The sequence below is a fragment of the Hyperoodon ampullatus genome (genome assembly GCF_949752795.1).
Source record: "Hyperoodon ampullatus genome assembly, chromosome: 15".
NCBI lineage: Eukaryota > Metazoa > Chordata > Mammalia > Artiodactyla > Ziphiidae > Hyperoodon > Hyperoodon ampullatus.
In genome coordinates this window covers 47,781,177-47,801,056 of record NC_136928.1, presented here as the reverse complement: position 1 = coordinate 47,801,056, position 19,880 = coordinate 47,781,177, and the positions used below count along the sequence as shown (strand labels likewise).

Genomic DNA, 19,880 nt, shown 5'->3' with positions numbered 1-19,880 from the left:
CTTTTTTTTTCTAGCCTGGCTGAATATTACTTATTTCTCAAGACTTAGCTTAAATACTCCATCTTTTGTGATGTTTTTGCTAAGAATATTCACTCCTGCTGTCAATCAATTATATGGTGAGCTATAGTTATGTTCCAGGGACTATACTAGGTCCTGGGGGTAGAGGAGTTAACCAAACACACTTGACGTCTGCCCTCAGGGACCCTGAAATATAATGAGGGGAAGAGACATACAACAAAAATCACACAGTTAGGCTTAAAGCAATAACCGGAACATGTGTAATGAAGGAAAATGGTAAGTACCATGCAGGAGTAGAACAGAGGTTTCTGATTTAGACTAGGGAGTCAGATAGACCTTTCTGAGCTTGTAACATTTATGCTGAGACGTGGAAAATCAGTGGAGAGTAGGCCAGTGAAAAGTGGGCAGAAGAATCTTCTAATCAGTAGGAACCACATGTGGAATGACTTTGAGGAAGAAAGGAGTTTGCTTTTCAGGAACTAAACGAATGCCAGAGTGGTGGCAGCATATTGAGTTTTGGGGGAAAGTGAGAAGAAATTTGAAGGTGGACCTGAAACTTACAGAGATCATAGTCCATGGAATGAAGACATATATCAAAAGATAATCACATTTGACTCCATAAATAATAACAATTTTACGTGGAAAAAGGTGTCACTAACAGAGTGAAAATGCAGAAGAGAAAGGAGAGGAGAAATATCTGTAGTACATACGACAAACCAAGAGTTAACACCTATAAAATCTACAAAGCATGTATCAATTGCTATAGAAAAAGGCAAAAACCCACTAGAAAAATGGACAAAAATACAGACAAGCAAGTGGAGAATAGAAGATCTATATGGGTGATAAATGTAGGACAAGATGCTCAATTTCACTAGAATGGAAGTCAAAATAAAATAAGGAGGGTTTTTCTTTTTTTGGCCAGCAATATTGGAGGAATAAAGTAGAATTAAAGAAACAGTGACAATTTGGTTAGAACATTTGCTTGGGAAACAGACAGTTGTGCTGGTGAGAATATGAATTCCTCAATAATTTTTAGAAAGTAATCTAGTAACATCTATCAAAATTTAAAAGGATTAAATTGCAGCTGGCTGATGGGAGCATGTGAGTTCATTATACAATGCCTTCCAATTTATTATATGTTTGAAATTTACAATAGTAAAGTTAAAAAATACACAAATATTTTAATCAAGCAATCTCAGTTTGAGAATATAGTCTAAAGAATTAAATACACCAGCATGCAGATATATAAATACAGGATGCTTGTTATCACATTTTGAGGAGAAAAGAAAAAAGGACAACTTAAATGCTTGTTAACAGGGTTATGGTTGAATAAATTATTCAGCCATAATTGAATAATTTATTGGACACCCTTAATTACGGTACACTTATAGCCTAGAATTTTAACAGAGTTAAAAATAGGAATTACAGAAAATTCTGTTGCCCTAAAAGATGTCCATACTACATTAGAAAGTAGAAAACCAAATTTAATTCATAGAGTGTGCTTCTATTTTTCTATGGCAAGAGAGAGAAAAACAACCCTATATTTATATATGTTCATCGGAACATGGTGAAAGATGCATGCCAAGCTGTTATCATTGGTTAATGAATGGAGATGGGAAAAAAGGAAAAAATAAAATCAAGTAGAAAAAATTAATATAAAAATTTCAAAAAATACGTATTGAGTAACAACAATTTACCAGGTACCACATAAGGTGTTCATACCAAAATACATAAGACAGCCGTGGGTTCCACCTTCTTAGAACTTTCAGTATATTTGAAATAAAACAGAAAATATAAGAAAACAAACAGGACAATTTTAAATTTAAAAAATTCAATAACACAAGAAGGCACAAAAATTGGATGCTAAGAAAATAATGAGGGAGAGGCCTTACACAGGTCATCAGCAAAGGGCAGTCTTAGTAGAAGTTATTTGGAATGAGCCTTAAAGGAGGAGAAGGATCCACGCCTTCCAGTGTGAACCCTGGAAAGCCATCAAGGATTTCTCAAGAAGGAAGATATGAGATAGGATGGCCTGAAGCTGGCAAGAACAGAATCAAGAAGACATATGGGAGAATCTGGAGAAAATCCATCTTTATCCCAATCTTCTCTCAACCACACATTACATCAACCATTTTAGTACGGATCCTATACTATTGTGAAATCTTACTTACATCTTTCATTTCTATTGGGTTGTTTCTTCTCTTCCAGACTAGACTGTTAGTCCTTTGATAGTGTCCCGTGACTCTATTTCTCTTTTCCACCAATTCCCTCACCTCCAAACATCTAATGAAGGCTGAACACATGAGCTGAAAAATGTATGTTTTCTGACTGATTAGAGGAAGAGATTTTTGTAAGTTCATAAATTTTCAGGAGTGGACTGGGGTGGATATAGACATTAAGAAAATGTCAGAGATCTTTGATTTCAAAGTTTTGAGTAAAGGTAATAAACAAGTGGGTAAAACATTGATGGTAATTACGTACATCTTTATAAAATACTTTTACTTCAATACTTTCCTAACTCCCACCTCCTATAATATCTTCAATAAAAGAAGTAAAGATGGTATTTATTTAATTAAGCCAGAAAGCACCTCTCTGCTTAAGTGAATTGGGATCAATGTGCATCAACGTAAGTATATCTGCATTTACTTTCCCTATGCCTCCAAGTATAGGCTGCTTAATTCCAGTGACTAAGCACTAAGTTATTTAAAGTCCACCAAGTTAGCAGTCTTCAGTTTGATTTGTTTGGGTGCCTTACTTATATTGACCTTATCTGATACCCACAACACTACAAATAGTTGAGAGCTAATTTGGAGCCCTTTTCTCAAATTCAGCAGAGCAGTTGCAGAAGTTTCTAGGGTATTTTTTATTCCTGTTGCTATTAGAGTGAGAAAGTCGAAAAGGGCCTCATCAGTCAGGTCAAACTTTCCAAAACTGTCAAGTAGAAGAAAGACCATATAGGCAATAATTGAGAAAGTCAGTTTCAAAGCTGGGAAGTGTGGAGATTCTACATGTGTTTTTCATCAAAATGTACCACATTTCAGAAAATGCAAGAGGAGCTATATTTTGAAATGGAGATGATACTCTCCGTTATTGATTTCTAGTCAACTAAACTCTTTGATAGCAAAATAGCTTCTTTTTCTGGGAGGTGATTGACTAAAACACCCAGAAATACATACACCCAGAAGTCACTTTTCTTAAGATGTATTTTACTTTTTTACATATAGAAAGTTGAACAGTCGCTCTTTACACAAACCAGGGGATTCATTCCAAGGAATCCTCAAGACTGGAACCAGGAATTTGAGGGGAACCTGGTTTATAGGAAGACAAAGGTGCCACTATGATTATGGCTGGAGTAATGAGGAGTGTGTACGTGAGTGTGTGTACATGCATGTGCGCATGTGAATACTGCTGCGTTCCTTCCAACTCTCTGACAGAAGTTGCTACAGTCACCTTTATTTTCTCATAATTTATAGGTAAAATCAGGCTTCTGCAGAGCTCCAGGGAAGATTTCATAATACCTTGGGATTAACTTACTTAAATGTATTGCATTATTAAAACCCCCTTTGTTAACTTCCTCCCAAATGGTACATGGATTTACCCTTAGTAGATATAATTTCATGTGACTTAACTGTCATCTGATGCTCAACATGGCTACTACGCCTTCTGACTCACTGCAAGGCTGAAAATTTTTTCTTATTTTATTTAGTTAGTAACTGCTACCTTTACTGAATTATTATTATATTGTAGGCTCTGGGCTGTGCACTTTACACACATTATTTAACTTTTTCCTCATAACAACTCTGTAGTTGTTATCATGACTTTACAGGAAAGGAAACTGAGTCTCAAAGAGGTTATGCTATGTATGCTTCCCAATTGGCACAGCCAGAACTCAAACTCAGGTGTGTCTGTGGCTATTACAGTTTCATACATTTAACATGTTGGCACTTATGACTGTGAAACAATTTGTTAGTATTCCCAAATTTTCCCTTCCCTGTAGAACTGAACCCTTTAGGTCTCTCTTCTAAGCAGCTGTCCATTTCCACCTCTTCCAGCCACATTCCACCACACCTGCCATCTAGCTGTCCTTTCCAGTAAAAGGAGTTTGCATTCCCACAGAATCTTAGGAAAGCATAGCAAAGTGGTAAAAAAGAATTTTTTTAGATTCTAGTCCAGGCACTGCCCCTAACTTACTGAGTGACCCTTAGCAATTCATTATCCTCTACTCACATTCTTTCATCAGAGACATAATGATGATACATTATTTACCTCCCAGAGTCACTGTGAGGATCCCACCAGGTGGATAAATGTGCCAGCGCTCTGAGAAGGATAAAGTGCTATGTAAAAAACAACGAGGGCCCAGTTATATTTCCTGTGTCTTCCTCACAAAAGGTATTGAATCAGCAGCCTTCCCAACAATGAGACAACTCTGCGATACGCACAGCACACCATGGCTCAATCAGATGTGGCAGTGATCACCACAGACGTTATCTCCAAGGGGATCTCTGTATTCAGGGACTCCTCTTTCATGAATGGAGGCCCTGTCAATTCAGGTGGCAAAACAACCATTTATACTATGAGGCCTGTGGTTTCAGGCCATTAATTGTTAAGCTACATGTGGAGCTTGTTTCTGTTTATCTGTGAAACATTCTAAAACATTCTATCTTTATGGATCAGTGCTCTCTGGCTCCCGTGGTTGGAGTGAATTAAATTTCTCCCTCTTTCAGAATTTTATTATGAGATTTTATGTTTTTAGGTATTAAGAAATCAATCATCTAAGACCACTCTTTGGTAATACCTGACAGAAGGGCTTATTATCATGGAAATAACAACTCTTTTGATTAGGTTTCAGGGTTTCTTTCTAAAATTGTTAGGTCATTTCTTCTTGGCCTCCTTCCTTCCCTGATCTGGAATTCCATGTTCTACCCTGGATGAAATCCACAGCAGAGTCTCTGTAGCAGATTGTATGCTGGGTCCTAGGGGCACTGCCTCTCGCCCAGAGTTTCTGTATAGTGTTTATGTAAGTGCCGGTCATTCTGGGTAACAGGGCAGCATGCGGTTTTCCTGATTTGAAACTGGGTCTCCACACTTTGGGTGATCATCTTTGTATTCCTGCCGTGAAGCTATTGTTGTCTCAGTTTTCTTTTGTTGGGGAAAGTCACATTCTTTTTGGTGAAAGTGCAATAGCTCAGGTGAAAGATTAGACAGCTTCCCCACTGAGCCCATTAGAAGGAGGCATGTCCAGCTTAGAATTGGGAAATACGGAAGAAAAGCCATCCATCATTGGGGGAGGGGGTGTGGCGGCTCTGCCTGGTTAAGTCATGCAGCCCAGAGCGTTCCGAGTATTTTAGGAGGCAGAGCAAGCAGATTATAATAGCACGCAGGAAAGCGAATCATTTCTTCTCTCAAAAGCTCTGTGGGGGCAGCGACCTGCATTGTTTTCCTCCAAAACTAAGCATAGCAGATGACATGTGCCCTCTTCCCAACCTAGCAACCTACATTCATCCAACTGAAGCACTGCTCTTGTCTTACTAGTTTCATAGTGGCTACTGAGAAAAGTTTGATGCTGCTAGAATTCAGAAAGAGTTTTAAAAGCTTTCTATTGTAGATGCTAAAGGGCCAATTACTAACATTTCCCCTTCTTGCCTGTGGCTACAGGTTTATCTCCATTTATAATATGGTTGACTCCTCAGTTAATTTGCTGGTACTACTAATAAAAGCTAAGTCATACTATCAAAGTTTCTAGGTGGCAGACTCAACACTAAGGGCTTTACATGGATTGTCTCTTTCAGCATCCCAACATCATGAGTATTTAACATCATTCATGTCATTTTGCAGATGTAAAAAGTCAAGTACACAGAGGTTCAATGTTTTGCTTCTGATGACACAGCAAGTGGCTGAACTGGGATGTGAACTCAGTCTGCTTTCCAAAGTCTGGTCAATGAAATGAAGATTTCAGTATGCTCAGAGAGGTGATGACATTGCTCCTTCTCTTTCTACTAATTTTTTAAATTTAATTGATGGCTTCTGGCTGTACTGGCATCTTTAATGCATTCTTTTTTTAACCTGGTAATTTCATAAAGTACTCTTGTCTTTCTTATTACCAATGCCAGGCTTCTTATAATACTGAGGGTGGGTAAGGAGCTACTAATGATGAAAGTGATCTGACCAACAAGTCAGATGACATGAGATGAGACCTGCAGACTAAAGCCTACTGTAGCATTTGCTGGCACGTGAACCAACAAAGAAAGCGTACTGGCTTTTCACAGGGGCAGCATGCCCTGTAGTGCAGTATTCAGAATACACTGCTTTACCTCTGATACCATCTGAGGAAATGTAATTAATAAATACCAAGAAAACTCCACAGGAAACCAATTTCATTATCAACGCAGATATTGGACGCAAATTACAAGAATACATGGTTTCACTCTTCCTGCATTTCATGTTTCCATAAGAAGTAGACTTACCCTTTATTTTTCTAAAGCTATGCCGCATTTCTTCCTTCAATGTTGGTGAATATTTCAAAGCACGGCAGTGTATCTCATTGTCTCCTTCCAAAGCTCAACAGGACACGTCACGCTTTAGAAAGGCTCTTATGGTATTTTAGCATTTTCTAATAAGGACTTGTGAAAGGTTATTAATGTTTTAAGGCTGGATACATGTAGGCTGCCTAGAAATTTATGGTATACACATGACTGAGTAGATTTTTTCTGTTACTTACTGTAGGACGGTTCTGCATTAGCAGTCATGCACTTTTTGCAAACTTTCTTTTCTTTTTAAATTTTTTTTGGCCACACCGTGTGGCATGTGGGATCTTAGTTCCCCGACCAGGGATCTAACCCATGCCCCGTGAAGTGGAAGAGTGGAGCCTTAACCACTGGACTGCCAAGGAAGCCCCTGTGGACTTTCAGGTAAATGCTTTATCTAACTCAGCAAACTCACTTATTTGCTAAGTAATTACTGTAAGTGGCCAAGCACAGTTAGTTTACATGTGTGAATAGAGCCCGCTGTCTCTAACAGCAAAAGGGACTGTACCCATTTTCCACCCAGATCTGGAAATCTGTCTGCCTTGTGAGGGGCCTCACTAAAAGTTAGGATAATGGGTTCACTGGCACAGGCTACTGAGCCTCAAGGATGCTAGGTAACTTCCCCAAGACCAGGAAGAGCTGCAGCTCGAACTAGTTCTATCTGACTCCAAAGTTACAATCATAACTAATACTCACTCCCTGTTGCATATCACAATTCTCACAAAATGCTCTTGAAGTTTTTCCAATGTGGGACAATGATCCACTCCATTAGACTGTTAAACAAAAATTATCAAATCATAGAAAGGTGAAAATAGTTCACGTTAAGTAAAAATGGCTGTGTTCTGAAAACAAACAGAAACCATCTTTTGTTTGTTATTTTGTTTTCTATGATCTCCTGGTAGGAACTAATTTTGGTAAAGGAAATCAGTTGCCTGAAAAGGTGGAAGTGCCTTCACTGACCAAGACCTTAGGCTTGGGCAAACTTTAGACAGGCTTCTTCCTGCCTCTAGGGCCCTGGCCTCCCTTTCCTTAGAGCATTTACTTTAGAAAACTGGTAAATCCAAATTCTTTCTCTACCTTTGATGTGTAAATATTTTTAAAGCTTTGTTTCAGTGTTATAACCCAGGACTATTTTTCTCAAGGACTTAGGAGCCCTCACTTTGAAATATAACCTTCAAGGAAGATAGCTCCCCATCTTCCAATTTCTGTGGGGAAAATAGGAGCCTACCTTGAGGGGGTACATGTTACTCCAACTTATAAAGCTACCTTCAGTCTTGAAGATATTTGAGGGAAAGGGTTTATTCTTCCTTTGGGTGAAGCCAATCAGCCAACACAGAAGGTCTATGGTCTATGATCCCTCCACCCCAGCTCTTAAAAACTTTCCAGTTTTGGTTTGTTTTGTTTTTCACAGTGAATTGAGCTCGGATTGAATTTTGGGCTCCTTCTACTGCAATCCTCTTGAATAGATCTCCCTTGTCTGTTTAATTTTGTCCAATGTAATTTTTGTTTTGACATTACTGTTCTCAGAAAAACAGGGGAAAAAGTGCAAATGATGTCTAATGTCTTTCTTCCATTTTAACCAAACATTTTTATTCCAGTTGTCTGGAGAATTAATATGGAAAAAAGCAGTTCTTCCACCAGCATGTCACACACTGAAAGCCACCTAGCCCATCAGAGCCCAAACTCCAGATGCCCTGTCCTGCACCTACATGATTAGCTAGGCCCTCGCCACTGACTCTGGTCTGACTCTGCTCAGGAGATGCTCTAGGTGTTTCCAAAAATGGAGCACTCATTACTGCTGTTTTGCTGGCTGCACCTCAAAACTCCCCATGTTAACAGCGATGTGTTGGCTATTACAGGCTAATTAAACTCGCTTTTGAATAATTACATAATAAATACCCCAAATTTAAATGTAGCACAAAATTATCTTCTAATCAGGCTCTAAAAATATGATCTAATAAGTAATATATTCCTTTAAATGACTGTGATTACTTATTTAATAAAAAGATGCACCTGGTTCAATATACATATCTTTATTCCTAATGTGGTTAATGGGATCAGTTCAATAGAAATCCTTTGATCTTTTCTCAAAATAGCACACTGGAAAACCACATGAAATTGCACAGTAATTGCAGCAAATTTAGCCTAATGAATAGTAGTACATGTAATGGACCTTTCGCCATCAAATTTAAATTTATGCCAGCCATGGAAATTATTTAAATGAACATTTAAAAAATTAATCTTATATTTGTGAGGTGCCTGAATTCTAAAAGAACAACCTTCTGCATTCCAAGGAATTAAAACCCCACTTTTCCTAAACTAGAGAGCATATTCTCTCTCTCACATTACAAAAAGTAACTTAATCTCTCCGAATCTCCTTAGCTATGAAAATATTTCAGTTTGGCCAAATAATGAAATAGAATAATGTTTACAAAGTACTAAGAACAATGATGAACACAGAACAGATCTTCACTGAATATTAGTTGTTATTGTGATCTATCATTACTCATGTAACCTGAACCCTGATCAACTGACAGGCAACCAACAGTATTTTTTGAGGGGCTGTACCGATGACCTCATCCCCATTGGTTCAACTAATGTTTAAGAGCTTGCCCCCCAAATAACATTCCTTTTCTTCTCCTATAATTACGCCAGTTTTTTAATTTAAAAATTTTGTGTGTGTGTGTGTGTGGTACGCGGGCCTCTCACTGTTGTGGCCTCTCCCGTTGCGGAGCACAGGCTCCGGACGCGCAGGCTCGGTGGCCATGGCTCACGGGCCCAGCCGCTCCGCAGCATGTGGGATCTTCCCGGACCGGGGAACGAACCCGTGTCCCCTGCATCGGCAGGTGGACTCTTGACCACTGCACCACCAGGGAAGCCCCAGTTTTTTAATTATTTAATAGAGCTTTTCTTTTTCTCCTTTGACAGAGGATTAACTGATTTGAGAGTGGCCCAATATCCTATTAGCTACCACCTGCCCACACACATACACAAAGAGAACAGACATATTATTCCAAGCATTATACATCTAAGAGGAAATTGTCCTTCCTAAATAGGGCTCCCAGGAAACAAGAAGCTGATCCTGTTCTCTTTGTAACAAATGACAAACTAGTTTTTCATCAGAAGTTCTCACACCAAAGAGGGTCACTATCTCCATTTAGGTCTCAGATATCAACATACAAAACACCTTTTCAAATTTCTTCCGGAGTTTTGAGAAAAGAATCTATTTAGAAGAAGGCCTCAAAATCAAGATGTACTGACATGATTAAGGGTCACTGTGGAACTTCAGTGGTTTGTACTGTTGCCATTTTGTCAATTTATTAATAAATCAAAGCAGTCTGTCTTACAAAAACTTATGCTCCTGTGGAAAAAGAAGTCTTGGAAAATATGTATATTTATATAATACACATAGTAATAATAGCAAACACTCAGGTAGCACTTATTATGAGCAAGGCCTTGTTCTATAACATGCTTTCCATACATTAATTCATTTAATCTAACAACCATGTCTCTAGGCTGAGGGAAAAGCACAGAGGAGCAAGTGTTTCTGAGAAAAAGTGTGAAGGAAAAGTCATCCACTTTGTCACATGTCCAGGCAGCTAAAACCAGGTGTTTCAGGGCAAGGTTGGCCTGTGACCTAGTTACCAATGGCTGCTTCTGATTTCCACCTGTCGACTAAGAGTTGGGGTTCAATTAGACCTCCTGAATTGAACAGCCACCCTCTCATATTCTAAAACACTGTTTATACCAATGTGAAATTGTCATCTGATGCTAACCACACAGGACAGTGTGTGTTTGCCCACCAATGTTCACCCAGGAAAAAGTAACAGCATTATGTAAAAGGGAAAATATTCTTTTTTATATAACTGAATTAGGAAAAAGAAAAGCCACCATTTATGCTCTACTTTATGCCAGGCATTGCAGTAGATGTCTTACATATATTAGTTTTATTCTTGTAACAACCTGAAAAACAGGTGATATTTTAATGTCAAAGGTAAAGAACCTGTTCATCACAAAGAACAGCTGGAAAAGCATCTGGGGTAGAATGAAAGATGTCCTTTTGTAAAATGGAACTGACGGTGCAGTTTCTATTTTTTTCTCCCAGAGTTTAACAGAGCAGTGGGTGCACAATAGTTCTCAACACTATTCAGTCAATGGTGAAACTGACAATCCACCAAATATATAATGTCCCTCTTCGTTAAGAGATCTGGGTGGAATTACATGGCAATTCAAATTTATCAAGCACTTCATAAAAGGTATTAATTTACTTGTGTTCAAGAAGATGCCAGATTTTTCCTGTTTGATTCATTAATAGCCTTAGGAAAGAACCTAAGTGATAAGCATAGCACATTTTCAGAGAAGAAATCATTTTTGGAAGAGTTTTGGGTCACGGTGATTAGAGAAACTTCATATGTAAATATTCAGGGAGACTGAGAGACATTAGTGTGAAATACACAGAAGATTTGGGCAATCTACCTGTAAAAGTAATTATGCATCTCTTTACAAAAAATATCTGCTTTCACTTGCTTAAGGAGTAGCAAAAGTGTATAGTAGGCACATCCAGTTCTAAATATTTAACCCAATATATTACTTGCCTAAAAAGTCAGTTTCCCAAAATACAACCTGCTGATATCTATCATGATTTTTATCGAGATATATCTAACAGTATCCAAAGTCTAATAACATCAGCGACTGCAATTTTTGATCATGTTATTTTATATTTGTGTTCAAGACCCAAAGCAAGTATGAAAAAAGCTATTTAAGAGAACAAGTACATAGTACATTAAGAAACAAAGACCTAGAGGAGGGCTATCCTAGCAGAAAACAATATTCAGATTATAAGAGGATAACAAAAACGACTCCTCAACTGCAAAAAAAAAAAGCAGTTGGAAAATAGGAAAAAAAAATCACATGAACTAAGAATTTCACAGGAAGTTGTCACACAAACAGAGCCAATTATGCCAAAAGAGCAACACTGCATGAATTATTAAGATGGGCATGAAAAAAATTATAGGGAATTGGATAGAAAAATCCAATGTAGAAAAGAGATCACGCTTACAGAATGTAATATAGAGAGGGAAACCATTCATGGACTACACTATCAAGATACCATCTAGGGGAGGTAAGATCACAAGAAAAGCCTACAGTGGAAGAAGCCACTAAAGCAACAGAATCTGAAGTTTAAGCCTTAAGAGGAATTGACGAATTGAAAACTAGAGAGTAAGGAAAGAAACACTGAGGATGAAAAGTTAAACTAGCCTTGGTACAAGAGTGTTGTAGCTGTCATCAGATGGGGTCAGTAGCTGCTGTGTCTTGTTTATCAGACAGCAGACTTTGGGGCTGTGGAACAAAATTAAAATTCATGCAACATATCTTGTGTGGAACAACACAAACAGAGTTCCTGCTTCAGGGAGCTGTTCTTCTTGCATGGCGGGGATGCAAGCTATATGTTAATAAACAAGTAACAAACAGAAAAGTAAACACGATTCTTTCAGATAAGTGATAAATTAGTAAAGAAAAGAGGCAGAAAGGATATCTGGAGTGTGGTTATTAACAAGCTACTCCTCACTTTCCATGGTGTTATAATATTTAACAAAGCCAGGTGAATAAAAAGAAGAGGAGGATGTCAAAATGGTAAAAAAAAAAAAAAAAAAAGTAATCTTTCTCTTTCTTTCTCTCCTCTTTCCCCACCCACACCATTCTGTGCTTAGGGCCGGCATCCCCAGGGAAAGGGAGAGACAGTAAACTTAGTCTATAAGGAATAGTTAGTAAGACCTAGAAGCAATGGCTAGAAGAACTGGATCATTTAACTGTGCTCAAGAAGGAAAAAAAAGTGACAATTTTAAGTGCAATTAGACTTCTTACACTGGAGTTACTAGGTACTCAAAGTGAGCACTCTATATAAAGAGGATGATAGCCTCCACTCAGAGAGCAAAAAGGATTCAGCCCAGAGGAAAACCAGCCAGTACTATAATTAGTAAGAAGCTATATTGCTTTCAGCATTGTGTTAATAGAGCGGAAAAAAACTGAAAAAGTATCAACTGCTCTTATGCTAACTAGGAAAACAAAAGCAAATATAAATACAAATATAGACACACACACATATCAATGTATAACAAACACCAGACTTCATTTATGAATGATCCATGCTGGAAGATCTTAGAGAAGCTACAAAAAAGACAGTCATGGCTGGGCACGTGAGAACAGGAGAAATGGGGAAAGGAGAAATTTGAGGGAGGGAGAAGGCAAATAGATGGACTGATGTCATGGACAAAAAAGCAGTAACTTTTTTTTTTTTTTCCTTTTTGACTAACACAGAGAGAAGGAGAATACCAATGAAAACAAAATCAGGATTTTGACAAAGTGGTCCAGGATGGTATCATGAAGGGACCACATCTGTCTAGACAACCAAAAGGGAATGGTGTAGAGATCAAGAAACTGGAGGAATCGAATGGATGATCATCAGATTATATCAGATCACCTTCTAATAGCTGTGTATGAAAGATGGTTCTGGAGGCTGAGAATTTTGATATGTGGGGTGGAGGTGAGAGAAAGAAACACGAGAAGACAACCAGGATGGACCTCCCAAACCTTCTCCTGCTGAGAGATGGCAGCTGAGCTTCTGCTCCTCATGGGCACTCAGTAGCTGCTCTAAGTGCTGAGAGTAAGTGGCTATAATCAGGGGGGGATGGGGGTGGAAGTGATATTCAAAAGGAGATGTAAGATATGCATCCTGAACCATTTTTTATCCGAATATCAGAACGAGTAGATTAAAATGATATTCTTCACAAGATTAGTTATTTTACTGTGACATGAAGTTCTCCTGTGGTTATAGGTGACATCTACAGCGGTCATGAGTTATCCAATAGTGGTTAGTCCATATCTACCTCAATGGTTTTGTTAACCTAAACAAGACAATTACTGAATTTTAAGAAACACTGCTTACAAAGGAAACTAATGGAAATGACCCTAATACTTGGTATTACGAATATTTGGAATCAAACCCAGGCTTTGAACCGTTCATTTTCAGGGTCCACAGCCACTGCTTGATGGTACAGGGCTGCAGGAAAGCAGTACTGATGTGTTAGTCACACCACATCACAAAGAAGAAGAAACTATGCATCACCTAGAGTTAAAACACATCAACTTGAATTTTAGGGAGACACTGGAAGACTCAAACATTTCTCTATTAAATGAATCAAGGACTGACTGTACCTGCTGTTTGTTTTACTATTGCCATAATACTCTCACTTCTGAAATTCAGAAGTTTATCACTTAAGATGATTTGCTGGCAGAGTGAGTGGTGGGGACTTTCTGTCAGTAGAAAGGTCAAAGAATTTTCCAAAATGCAATGCAATTTTTTTTTTTTTTTTTTTTGCGCTACGTGGGCCTCTCACTGTTGTGGCCTCTCCCATTGCGGAGCACAGGCTCCAGACGCGCAGGCTCAACGGCCATGGCTCACGGGCCCAGCCGCTCCACGGCATGTGGGATCTTCCCGGACCGGGGCACGAACCCGTGTCCCCTGCATCGGCAGGCAGACTCTCAACCACTGCGCCACCAGGGAAGTCCATGCAATGCAATTTTTAAACTTTATAATTTTATTATGGGTGACCCAAGAAAGATCCCCGTATATGGTTATACTGAAAATTATATCGTGAGCTAATGGAATGTGAACAATAAGGTACCAGCCTTGTGTGCTGTCCCCCACTGCTTTTTCTGGAATACGTAATCTTGGTGGGTTTTGTTTTAAAAATTATTTTTTCAATAAATGTGGGGAAATGTAACCACGTAAAAAGTAGGAGCTCTTATCTCACAATGAGGCATTTTTTCATAGGGTGGACTTCTAGACATAAATGCAAAGATCTTCTAGGGACTACAGCATGCAACAAAGATTTACAGTAAAGCAAAGAAAGTAAGAAAAAAAGTCGACTAACCTAACCCACCTGAGCTCGGCTCACAGGGGTCAATGTCCTCGTCATCGCTGGGACACTCTGCTGAGGCCACAAGGATGTCATCTGTGGTCTGTAAAAGAAACACATGCAGTAGATTAATTTAAAGGGACCTAACAGATCTTTTCATCTTGTCTCGTGCACTAGTAAAACAGCACCTGTGTTTACCTGACAGATCGAGAAACCAAATTCAATTATTTCCCTTCCCGAGGACACAGAGCTTACATTCTTCAGCTTATTTTAGATCCCTCACAGAAGAATTGGCCTATTTGTGAAAACTTGATTCTAGCTTATTTTACATGAGGATATGGAAATGGTGGTAGCCAACTTGTAGATACCCACCCATTTAACTGCACAGGGAAGCTGCACACAGGAGCAGACAGAGGTTTAAAACAGCCTGGCATAAACAGATGATTTGAAATTTATTACAGCCCTGGAGTGCTACAAGGTCTGCATCAGTAGGCTTTATGCAGTACTTGTGCTCGGCTTCCTGAAAGCAGAACAACTATATAACCTTTTATATTCATGACCAGGTAGAATTTGATGTATCTTTGAGATATAGCTTGTCTTTATTAGGAAACACAGATTAAACCAAGAATATCTTTCACTGATGCAAAAAGGGAAGCAAATATAGTCCATTGAAGGTACTTTTTAAAATTTGTGTTGAGCTTTCACACTCATTACAAAGTTCTCATCTTTGTAATATTCAGATAGCAGGTATTGTTTCCCCATTGTCCTTTCCATCATTAAGGTTTTAGAATAAATGAAGAGTGTATTGGGGGGATGATATTTTACAGCAAATAGGATAGAGGTGACAGTTTTCTTTTTGACATTCTAGTTGCTTCACTGCACTTACAGCAAAGAAGATAACCATCACTGTAATAAAAAGCAGAGTGTGTAAAACCTAGCAGTTAGTCACATAATCAACACGTTTACAAGCATCAAAGGTTGTTCTTTACTGCTGCTTATAAGCAACAATAAACTCAGCACAGATATTGCATGGGAACTGTGAAGGTTTGCATCAGGCTTGGCTAATGCTAAGGTAATACAGAGAGAATTCAAGGTACAAGAAGGAAAATATCTCATTATCTCGGCTAAGGATTAAGGAGATTATAATTGTCTAGATGATACTCAGAACTGCAACACTGATAAAGTCCTTATTTAAAAGTAGAATTACAATAATACAGGTCTTAAAGAAAAATCAGATATATGATATGATATACTTTTATTAAGGGAGTGTCTAATAGTCAGAGGGTAAAGTATAAATATATAAATGTTAAGAGAATTGCATTATTTTGAAAAGTGGAGACAAGGGATGATGCGCATTTGTGGCAAAATTAGGCTCAAAAATGTTTCAAGTACAACGTCTTTAATTAATCAAGAATAAAGAATTTGTCCAGATGCTAGTGCTTCACAATGTAACTTTAAATAAATGCAAGCATTTAATAGTATTTTGAGATGGTTTCATGTTATTCTGCTCTTAATTCCTCTAACACAGTTGGGAGACTGAATTCATTTATTTTGCTGCCATCATTTTAAAAGAAGTTCAAATACCAGTTTTCCTGGAATTGTAACTGTTAATGCCAGTGAGAGCCACTAGCAATTGGTGTGATAGTCACGTAGGTATCGTTCAGTACCGTGAGCTTTAAAAGGCAAGAATCCATCCTCTTTCTGGCACGAGCACATCTTGCAGGATAACGTCCAAACTGACTTGATAATAACAAGTTATTGGATTATGAGGTCTGGCAGGTCAATTGTTCCAATTCGCCCCAGAGCTGATAATCTGTTTTTTAGAAGCCAACTTCAAGTGGAAAGCTACCTTTTTTTGAAAACCACAGTGGACATTTTAAAAAATTAATTTCATGGTTACAAGAGAATTTCTCATTTTCCTTGAGGAATTTTTGTTCTTGGAGGAGGAGGGGGAGGAGGATGTGGGTAAGTTCTTTAATCTAGTTCTTCTCACCCTGGCAGTGATGTTGCCCCCTCTCCACTCCTCCACCTGGGAAGACATCTGGAAACGTCTCGAGACATTTTAGTTGTCTCAGCTAGGTTGAGGTGGGAGTGGGTGAGCTACTATTGGCGTCTAAAGAGTGGACACCACGGATGCTGCTAAAAAATCCTAAAACGTACGTGACAGCCTTCCCACAACAAAGAATGATCTGACCCAAATGACAATAGTGCAGAAGTTGAGAAACTCTGCTCTAAAAGCTTAAAAACTGTTCTGTACCTTGTTTTTCTCATCTGAAAAGAATGGAGAGCATAGTCACTGTTGTTGTAAAGATTAACTTAGTCCATGAAAAGTACCTAGAATAGGACCACCTTTTAAATAGTTATAAAAGTTGTGGTATTACCAACATTATTGTTTCACAAATGGAACACCAATTTAATATTTTTGCACTATATTTATAAATAATATAATTTTACACATTAAACTGCAAGTTGTACATGTGAATTATTCTCAACTTTAGATCTCATGTTAGCTTTTATATCAAAATACAGTAGCTCTATTGGTACTTTGTTGAACTAAGTTTCCATCTTTTGCTGCCTAGGTTCAAATTCTGAATTAGAAGTCAAACATCGAATATAAATAATAAAGGTTGCTTCCTAAAAGAAATTCACGGACTAGAAATGTGTAACTCTGTGTAGTGTTTCATGCAGACTAAGTTATTTAGGCTGCAAAGTTACATTTTGTTTTAAAAGTTGACCTAATTTTTAAATTCAACAGCCTTTCCGAACAACTCCACAGAAAACAGAAAGTGTTAGAGAATGTTCTCAGTGTTATCTTTCACAAAACACAGTACCTAAAATAACAAAAGATGTCATACAATGAACAGTACCTCCTATAGCCTTTTACAGTAGGAAAAATATCACTGTACAAATTCGACCCTATTGTACATCTATATTTTAGTTTTTATGCACTTTTCCTGATAAAATGAATACACATTGTTTTCATATTTTTCTCTCAGAAATTAAAATCCAGCAATAGTTTTGGGAAAAAATGCCTTGATAGAAATCATCACTGTATGGAAAATCAGGAAGTGGCTCAAGTATAGGGAGAAAAATCAAATTTCACTTCATTTCAGAGGCTAAATTAACAAAACAATTTTCTAGCCGAGGCTGTGTAATTTAAATTTAATTCACCGTGTTTGGAACTGCCTCCCTATGACATGCTGTTGAAGAAACTCAAATATGTCACACTAATCAATTCTATTCTTCAGTATACTTTTCTCTGATGTTTATAACCTTTTTCAGAAGAGACAACATTCTGAAGGAGACAGAATAGTGATCGAGCAAAAGCATTAGCTTTACATAACCGTCCATTTAGATAAGGGTCCCTAACTGTGCAATCAACCACTCACAGGTCAAAGTGCATGCTGATCTTCCCTAATTCACAGTGGTGTGGACATTTTCATGGCAAACATCTGTTCTTGTTCAGAATGTCTACTGAAACTGCTTAGGTCTCCTTACCTTTAGGGGAAAAAAATGATTTGCACACAATTCAGGAAATAAAGGCATCAAAACTTAATTCACGTGTTATATGGATAAACACCAACCTGTATAGGGTAGGAAAATTTAATCAGAATGGGGGAGAAAGGATGTCCTTAATGTACAGTAAGAAGTTAGACCAGTTTTTTAATGTCCAGGGTTATTAGGCAGAGACCACTTGGTGGGTTAGAAAGTAGAGAAACACTGATGTATTTTTGTTCTTTGTATTTTTGCTCTACAGAGAGCCTTTTTCCCCACCACCACCTTTAATGGTAGAATTTGCTGCATATTCACTTTTTTGAATATAGCACAATTGCATATCTGTGTGCTAAAAAGACAGGATGAGAGGATAGATAAACTTAGTCTGTAATATTATATCCTTGCTAAGACTAGCATTCCTAGATCTTATTCCTCATGGTAAACAGCTTTGCTGAAGACCGGTAAATTCTGATGAAAAGACCCACAAGAAAACTCTACCAGCAAAAATCTGCTTTGTGAGAAAAAGAACATATTCCAACTGTGCAAAAGGATGTCCATTATGAATTTGATGCCCACAAAGAAATTCTTGATTTACTCTAAAATTTCGATTGAAACTTTGTTTCTAAAACAGCGACAGTCTATCCAGCTATACATCCAAATACAATGTAAAAAAAAAACAATTGTCTCAAGCAATGGTGCTCACTCATGTAACAGTATTTAGCCTAATCTCTCACTGCTGTGATGGACATTTATACTGAGCTGATTGAGACAACTGATGGACTGAGGATGGTGCTAGCTGACATGTGATATGTTTGGCTAATTGACGGACACTTGTTCTGATACTTTTGTCTACATGAAGCTGCTCTGGAAGAGAGAGAACATTGATGTCTGCCTTTCAGCACTGAATCTGATAGTCTTCCTTATCAGATTTATTGCTAGATGTGTTTTCTTGAAAAAAGAAAAATACCAGGATTCACAATTAGTGACACAAATTCCTCCAGCTACGTCTGAACCATTGCACTGATAACTTATGGGGCAAGAAGTTTCTAGGAGGTAGGGAAGTCACAATTTTCACCAAAAGGAAAAACTGCAAAAAAATAACCCAACTGTAATACATATATAGAATTCCCCAACAGTGGGTCAATTTGATCAAACCAAATCACTAAACAAATATGTCAACTTGGTAATTTTAGTTAATCCTATTAAAAATGTAGAAGGAATTTAGAGACTTTGCATAGATTCTATGGTAGTTTCCATTGTCTCAGTGAAGCTTTTGGTTCTTATTTGTCATTTGTTTCTCTGAGTAGCAGATGCCACATAAAGATATCAGTCCCATGCTCACTAATCTAATAAAAATAAAAATAATAAACTGAGATCCAATACATGAAGGATGAATTTTAGCTCCAGCACATGAGTAACAAAGAATATGAAGATCAATTAGTCACCAACAAATGAGTCACTCATCTATCCATAGCATTTTCTGGTGGGCACAAAATATGGTCACTACCTAACAAGGCACAAATCGTGATTCCTACCTGCAAATAACTTATTGTGCCCATTCTATTCTAAAGCAGAAGAACACATCACTCATTAATACAAATAACAAAATCAATTCTAATAGCTTATTTTGATTGAAATTTAACAGTGCTCCCATATCTACTACTTCATTAAATATTCACCAACGACACACTTACGCAGAATGCAGGTGGAGGTGCTATTATTCTGAGTGTTACAGTTAAGTGCCTGCTCAAAAAAAAATACCCATTTGTATACTCATTTACCCAATTTGAATGTGTGAACATTGGTATTCATGAATATTTAGGGCAAAACTGAAATATCCCTGACAACGGCCAGCTTTCACATTTCTTTAATGTTTTTTTTCCTCAATCGATGCCTTAGGTTATTACAAAAAGTGACCAGAAAT

General features: G+C 37.8%; 1 protein-coding gene across 39 annotated transcripts in view; it reads right to left on the bottom strand.

Moving 5' to 3' along the window:
- Positions 1-19,880, bottom strand: part of NRXN1 (neurexin 1) — a gene marked incomplete at both ends in the record, with an annotated part of 1,144,386 nt that overhangs the window by 8,250 nt on the left and 1,116,256 nt on the right. For 24 of the 39 annotated variants that reach the window (XM_079720554.1, XM_079720542.1, XM_079720558.1 and 21 more), the window contains one exon: positions 14,477-14,564. In XM_079720554.1, coding sequence (XP_079576680.1) covers positions 14,477-14,564 — 88 coding nt within the window. The remainder of the gene's footprint in view (positions 1-14,476; positions 14,565-19,880) is intronic. The other 15 variants (XM_079720533.1, XM_079720534.1, XM_079720525.1 and 12 more) reach the window with 1 other exon arrangement.